Source organism: Sapajus apella, unplaced genomic scaffold (genome assembly GCF_009761245.1).
Source record: "Sapajus apella isolate SASKATOON/1434 unplaced genomic scaffold, GSC_monkey_1.0 scaffold68, whole genome shotgun sequence".
In the NCBI taxonomy this organism is placed as follows: domain Eukaryota; kingdom Metazoa; phylum Chordata; class Mammalia; order Primates; family Cebidae; genus Sapajus; species Sapajus apella.
The window spans coordinates 5,344,430-5,352,257 of NW_022437008.1; the positions used below are offsets into that span (position 1 = coordinate 5,344,430).

Genomic DNA, 7,828 nt, shown 5'->3' on the forward strand with positions numbered 1-7,828 from the left:
TTTTTTTTTTTTTTTTTTTTTTTTTTTTTTTTTTTTTTTTAGATAGGGTCTCACTCGGTTGCCCAGGCTAGAGTGAAGTGGTGCAATCTCGGCTCATGGCAGCCTCTGCCTTCCAGGTTCAAGCGATTCTCCTGCCTTAGCCTCTTGACTAGCTGGGACTATAGGCGTGTGCCACCACGCCTGGCTAATTTTTTTTAATTTTTATTTTTAGTAGAGATGGAGTTTCATCGTGTTGGCCAGGCTGGTCTCAAACTCGTTACCTCAAATGATCCTCCCTGCTTGGTCTCCCAGAGTGTTGGGATTACAGGCGTGAGCCACCACGCCCAGCCCCTAGTTGTTAACTGGGAATGATATTACTGACCTTAGGGTGTGTTATCAAGCACTTACTATTCATTCATCAAGCACTGAGTTTCATCCATCAGCTTACTGAAACCTCACAAACACCCCTTGCTTGACATGTGTACTCTATTTTCTCTATTTTACTGATAAGGAAACTGAGGCATGGGAAATAAAAAATCTTTTTTTTTTTTTTTTTTGAGACAGAGTTTCCCTCTTGTTGCCCAGGCTGGAGTGCAATCTTGGCTCACTGCAACCTCTTCCTCCCAGGTTCAAGCGATTCTCCTGCCTCAGCCTGCTGAGTAGCTGGGATTATAGGCATGTACCATCATGCCCTGCTAATTTTGTATTTTTAGTAGAGATGGGGTATCACCATGTTGGCCAGGCTGGTCTCGAACCCCCGGCCTCAGGTTATCCGCCTGCCTCGGCCTCCCAAAGTGCTGGGATTACAGGTGTGAGCCACCATACCCGGCCACAAAAATCTTTTTGAGACAGGGTCTTGCTCTGTTGCTTAGGCTAGAATGCAGTGGCATGATCACAGCTTACTGCAGTCCTGAACTTGTGAGCTTAAGCGATCCTCCCACCTCAGCCTCCAAAGTAGCTGTGATCACAGGCATGCACCCCCATGCCTGGCTAATTTTTTATAGAGGTGGGGTCTAACTATGTTGGCCAGGCTGGTCTCAAACTCCTGAGCTCAAGCGATCTTCCCACCTCTGCCTCGGGAAATGCTGGGATTTCAGGTGTGAGCCACTACAACCAGCCTAAAAAATCTTATAGTTTGTGTCAGAGAGGGGATTAGAACCTAGGCAGTCTGACTTTAGAACCCAGTTTTTAGTTATGTTCTGTTCCTTTCCTGTGACAGTAGCTCCTTCATAAGCTGGCTGAGAGAATTAAACATCCACAAAAAACGTTTCTTTATTCATTTATTTATTTATTCAGACGGAATCTCACTCTGTCACTCAGGCTGGAGTACAGTGGCGCAATCTCGGCTCATTTCAACCTCTACCTCCCAGGTTCAATCGATTCTCCTGCCTCAGCCTCCTGAGTAGCTGGGACTACAGGCATGCACCACCACACCCAGCTAATTTTTGTATTTTTCATGGAGATGGGGTTTCACCATGTTGGCCAGGCTGGTCTCGAGCTCTTGACCTCAGGTGATCCGCCCGCCACGGCCTCCCAGTGTGCTGGGATTACAGGCGTGAGCCACTGCGCTGGGCCTTGTTTTCTACTTTTTGTAGAGAGGGGATCTCGCTGTGTTGCCCAGGCTGGCCTCAAACTCCTGGACCCAAGTGATCCCCCTGCCTTGGCCTCCCAAGTGCTGGGATTATAGGCGTGAGCAGCTCTGCCCGGCTACCTATAATGTTTTAATAAGAAAAGACCATGCTCCTGTACTTTTAGACTTTACAATTTAATGGAAAAGGGAGGAGAAGATAAATAAAGAACTGAACATAATTACAAACCGGGATGCGAGCTGCCTAGGAAGAATAGGAGCTCTTAGACAATAAAAAGATTGGCTTTATATTGCGTGTGGGGCTCACAAGGAAGGTCGTTTGGAGGAAATTACATTTAAGTTGAGCGAGAAATGATGAAGAAGAAGAATTAACTGCGTGGTAGGGTTCTGGGAGAACTCAGACATCAAGGAGTATTTCTCTGAAAAAAGCACAAATAAAAATTTTTTTTGAGATGGAGTCTCGCTCTCTCACACAGGCTGGAGTGCAGTGGTGCAATCTCAGCTCACTGCAACCTCCCGGGTTCAAGTGATTCTCCTGCCCAAGCCTCCCAAGTAGCTGGGACTACAGTTGTATGCCATCACACCCGATACCTTTTGTACTTTTAGTAATAATAGCAAATAAATTTTAAAAAAATAATAACAGATGGTTGGGTGCAGTGGCTCAGGCCTGTAATCCAAGCACTTTGGGAGGCCTAGGTGGGCAGATTGCTCAAGCCCAGGAGTTCGAGACCAGCCTGGGCAACATAGGGAGACCCCCCCATCTCTACAAAAAAATGTACAAAAATTAGCTGGGCATGGTGGCACGTGCCTGTGGGTCCCAGGTGCTCAGGAGGCTGAGGTGGGAGGATCACCTGAATCCAGGGAGGTCAAGGCTGCAGTGAGCCATCATTTTGCCACTGCACCCAAGCCGGGGCAACAGAGTGAGACCCTGTCTCTCAACAACAATAATAATAATAAAAATAAGAGATAACTCTTTTCCTGTAATTCCAGTGCTTTGGATGGCTAAGGTGGGAGGATCACTCGAGCCCTGTAGGTTGAGGCTGCAGTGAGCTGTGGTCCGACCACTACACTCCAGCCTGGGCAGCAGAGTGAGACAGGATCTCATTCTGTTGCCCAGGCTGGAGTGCAGTGGTGCAATTTTGGCTCACTGCAGCCTCTGCCTCCTAGGTTCAGGCGATCCCTGTGCCTCAGCCTCCTGAGTAGCTGGGATTACAGGCACGTGCCACCACGCCTGGCTAATTTTTGTATTTTTCGTAGAGACAGGGTTTCACCATGTTGGCCAGGCTGGTCTCAAACTCTTGACTTCAAGTGATCCACCCACCTCGGCCTCCCAAAGTGCTGGGATTACAAGCATGAGCCCCCTCACCCTTCCAAAAAAAGAGAATTTTTTGAACCTCAATATCATTACTCTGTCTTTAAAAAATTAAAGATTATATTGTAATACCCAATATCCTGGCTGTAGTCAAATTTGTTTTTGGCTATAAAATAATATTTTTTTCATTAAAAAAATCAAGATCCAAATAAGCACACATATTATGATGTTATATCGTTTCAAATCACTTTTATTTATTTTCTTAATTGAGAAGGAGTCTCACTCTGTCACCAGGCCAGGCTTGACTGCAGTGGCGCAATCTCGGCTCACTGCAACTTCCACCTTCCAGGCTCGAGGGATTCTTCTGCCTCACTCTCCTGACCAGCTGGGACTACAGGCATGCCCCACCATGCCCAGCTAATTTTTGTATTTTTAATAGAGACAGAGTTTCATTCACCATGTTGGCCAGGATGGTCTTGATCTCTTGACCTTGTGATCTACCTGCCTCGGCCTCCCAAAGTGCTGGGATTACAGACGTGAGCCACCACGCCCGGCCTCAAATCACTCTTAATCTAGAGATTTGGTTTAGTCTTCATCATTTTTTGGATGAGCAAACTAGGTGATTTTCTCCTGTTATGAGCACATAAAATGTTTAATGTTCATTATCATTACAAACTCCTTACAGACACATAAAAAGGTTTCATTTTCAAAATGTCTTTTATTTTCCTCCAAATATGATGGGAACAGCTCGATATTGTGGTGCAGCATTGTAATATTAGCTAGTCCACAGATTAATGTTGGCAGCTCCTGTGCTTGTAGATAAAGTACAGTCTCTGTGGGACGGGATGCAGTTTAATGTGTTGAATGGGTGTGGGTAGCCAGGGCAGTTGCTAACCCGGAGAAAAGGAGTCTCTTTCTCAGACACTTTGGTGGGAAATTGTCATAAGAAATGTACAGTTCTGGGAGGTGTATGGTGTGAATGGTACACCCTGAGACGTAGTGTTGTGCAGTGCACAACACATACAACTGAATAAGGCACTCTTGGTGGGGCTTGCAGAGGAGGGCCAGCAACTTTTTTTTTTTTTTTTTTTGAGACAGCGTGTTACTCTGTCGCCCATGCTGGAGTGCAGTGGCATGGTCATGGCCCACTGCAGCCTTGAACTCCTATGCTCAAATGATCCTCCTGCCTCAGCCTCCCAAGCAGCTGGCACTACACATGTGCACCGCCATGCTTGGCTAATTTTTCTATTTTTTGTAGAGATGAGGTCTTGCTGTGTTGTCCAGGCTGGTCTTGAGCTCCTGGCCTCAAGTGATCCTCCTTCTTCAGCCTCCCAAAGTGCTGGGATTGCAGGCGCGAGCCACCGCACCCTGCCAAGGTCCAGGGTCTCTAAAAGCTCCTCGATTCTGTGGGAGGGTGTCTGGGTGTGAGGCTGGGCCTGACCTCTGGCATTCCCCTCCCCGAAGGAGATCAAGAGCAACAAGACAGTTCTGCACTTGGCCGTGCAGGCTGCCAACCCCACTCTGGTTCAGCTGCTGCTGGAGTTGCCCCGGGGAGACCTGCGGACCTTTGTCAACATGAAGGTGGGGGCCGGAGCTGGGAAGAGCAGGCTGTGTGGGATATGGCAGAGGGGGGGCAGTGGGGTGTTATGGGTCCTGTGGGCTGTGGACGTGAAGGGGATGATGTGTGGGATCTGCAGGGGAATGTATAGGAAGCAGATGTAGATTGCCCCAGAATGTGTAGGCCGTGGACACAGGGATGCATGCACCATGGCCGTGGCCAAGGGAGGTCTGCGATATGAAGGGACAAGTGTGAGATGTGGACAAGGCAGGAACTGAAGGGCAGTGTAGAGGCCTGGGCGAGCTGAGCCCGGATCCCCATCAGCCCTCCCCTTGCTGTTCCAGGCCCATGGGAACACAGCCCTTCACATGGCGGCTGCCCTTCCCCCTGGGCCAGCCCAGGAGGCCATTGTGCGGCACCTGTTGGCAGCTGGGGCGGACCCCACACTGCGCAACCTGGAGAATGAGCAGCCTGTTCACCTGCTGCGGCCCGGGCCGGGCCCTGAGGGGGTGAGTAAGCCCTGAGCCTGCCTGGGGAGAGGCCTCTGAGCTAACGGGATTGGCCTCCCTGCCCTACCCAATGCTCACCTTCAGAAAATGACTTCTAATCATGGAAGGTGACTTCAACCCTCACACAACTCTGACTTTCTAATGTGACCTCTGCCCTCAGTGTTTTATCCCTTACCCCAAAATGGTGACTTCTGTGATCTCTACCCCAACCCCTACCTCAAAGTGTGACCTGTACTCCCAACCCTGAATCTCGCTTGACCTCAAGGTGTGACCTTTGATCCCCAAGTGTGTCCTCCTACTCCTTGCCCCTAGCCTTGGGTCCTGACCTCAGATGTGACTTTTGGCCTCTTACCTGTTCCCTTCAATTCCCCCTCAATCCTCGCCCCCAGGTGGGAACCCCAGCTGGCAGCCCCTTTCCCTTCACTGTAGCCCTGCTTCCTGACCCTTTCTCGGCGTGTGGACCCAGGCCTTGACCTCCTTCCCACATCTTTTTTTTTTTTTTTTTTTTTTTTTGAGACGGAGTTTCGCTCTCATTACCCAGGCTGGAGTGCAATGGCTCGATCTCGGCTCACCGCAGCCCCCGCCTCCTGGGTTCAGGCAATTCTCCTGCCTCAGCCTCCCGAGTAGCTGGGACTACAGGCATGTGCCACCATGCCCAGCTAATGTTTTGTATTTTTAGTAGAGACGGGGTTTCACCATGTTGACCAGGATGGTCTCGATCTCTTGACCTTGTGATCCACCCGCCTCGGCCTCCCAAAGTGCTGGGATTACAGGCGTGAGCCACCGCGCCTGGCCCACATCTTTATTTTTATTTTTTTATTTATAGTTTTTTTTTTTTTTTGAGACAGAGTCTCGATCTGCTTCCAGGCTGGAGTGCATGGTACGATTCTCAGCTCACTGTAACCTCCGCCTCCTGGGTTCAAGCGATTCTCCTGCCTCAGCCTCCCAACTAGCTGGGACTATAGGCGTTGCCACCATGCCCAGCCAACTTTTGTATTTTTAGGAGAGATGACGTTTCACCATGTTGGCCAGGCTGGTCTCAATTTCCTGACCTCATGATCCGCCCACCTCGGCCTCCCAATGTGTTGGGATTACAGGTGTGAGCCACCATGCCGGTCTTAGACTGTTATTTTTATTTTTTGTTTTTGAGGCAGGGTCTTGCTCTGCTGCCTAGGCTAGAGTGCAGTGGTGTGATCACAGCTCACTGCAGCCTTGAACTCCTGGGCTCAAGGGATCCTCCTGCCTCAGCCTCCCCAGTAGCTGGTACTACAGGCAGGCACCATCACACCCAGCTAATTTTTAAGAGACGAGGTCTTGCCATGTTGCCCAGGCTGGTCTCAAACTCCTGGCCTCAAGTGATCCTCCCATCTTGGCCTCCTAAATTGTTGGGATCACAGGCATGAACCATCACGTCCAGCCTCCTTCCCAAATCTCTGTCACCCAGGCTGCAGTGCAGTGGGTCAATCTTGGCTCACTGAGTGAATCTGCACACTCCACCTCCTGGGTTCAGGATCTTTTGCCTAGGCTGGAGTACAGTGGTGCAATCTCAGCTCACTGCAACCTCCACCTCCAGGGTTCAAGCTGTTTTCCTGCCTCAGCCTCCCCAGTAGCTGGGATTACAGCTGTGTACCATGATGCCCATCCAGTTTTCGTATTTTTAGTAGAGATGGGGTTTCACCATGTTGGCCAGGCTGGTCTTGAACTCCTGACCTCAGGTGATTTGCCCACCTTAGCCTCCCAAAGTGCTGGCATTACAGGCGTGAGCCACTGCACCTGGCTCTTCCAAAATCTCGACTCCAGACCTCTGACTTTCAAATCCAGCGGGCCCCACTCAACCTCTCTTCTCTAGCCCCTCCCTCCGTGTGGCATGCCTTCCCCACCTCTCCTTCCTCACCAACCTGACAGACTGCTCTCCCTGCCTTGCCTTCTCTACAGCTCCGGCAGCTGTTGAAGAGGAGCCGTGTGGCACCGCCAGGCCTGTCCTCTTAGGACTCAAGCCCAGACCCTGGACTGATTTTCCAGTCCCCACCGTCCTGCGGGACAGCCAGCGTATGCTAATGTTGCAAATCCATGATAATGTATGTGGAATATCCTGCCATTAGGGTCTTACATTAAAACCCCAGAATGGCTGCAGGAAGGTGAACAGTCCCCAACATTTGGGGTGCTGTGATACCCCTCTTCCACCCACAAGGAGCCCTCTTAATGATTTCTGTGAAATCGAGGCCCCTTGATTGTTTCTGTGAAACACCCTGCACCCCTAGTCCTTTCCCCACTGTGATCTTTCAAGTTCTCTCCCCTAACTCAGCTCTTGTTCCCAGAAACCCAGATGTAATCCCCCTACATGGTGCTTGGGGCATCCCAATACCATCTCAGTAAGGCTCCTATGATGACCTCCTCACCCTCCCTGGGACCCACATCCTTCAGATCCTCACCCTGAGGCAGGAGGGACCCTCAGGTCCCACTGCTCTCTGATTCAGAATTCAGCTAGGCCCCGTTCCAGACCCCAGCATTCCTGGTCACTCCCTCCCTAATCTGAGCATCACTCAAGCTCTTTATTAAACTCAATTTGGGCTGAGTACAGTGGCTCATGCCTGTAATCCTAGCACTCTGGGAGGCCGAGGTGGGCAGATCACTTGAGGTCACGAGTTTGGGACCAGCTTGGCCAACATGGTGAAACCCTGTCTCCACCAAAAATACAAAAAAAAAAAAAAAAATTAGCCAGACATGGTGGCGTACACCTGCAGTCCCAGCTACTCGGGAGGCTGAGCAGGAGAATTGCTTGAACCCAGGAGGCGGAGGTTGCAGTGAACTGAGATTGTACCACTGCACTCCAGCCTGGGCAACAGATCAAGACACTGTCTCAAAACAATAAAAAAAAAATT

General features: G+C 50.2%; 1 protein-coding gene across 2 annotated transcripts in view; it reads left to right on the forward strand.

Annotated features, from left to right (window-relative positions):
• The window catches only part of NFKBID (NFKB inhibitor delta), a 12,417-nt gene extending 4,899 nt beyond the window's left edge, over window positions 1-7,518 (forward strand). For both annotated transcript variants that reach the window (XM_032249524.1, XM_032249523.1), the window contains 3 exons: window positions 4,344-4,460; window positions 4,782-4,946; window positions 6,882-7,518. In XM_032249524.1, the coding sequence (XP_032105415.1) occupies window positions 4,344-4,460; window positions 4,782-4,946; window positions 6,882-6,935 (336 nt within the window). In that variant the 3' untranslated portion in view covers window positions 6,936-7,518. The remainder of the gene's footprint in view (window positions 1-4,343; window positions 4,461-4,781; window positions 4,947-6,881) is intronic.
• Window positions 7,519-7,828: the final 310 nt, after the last annotated feature.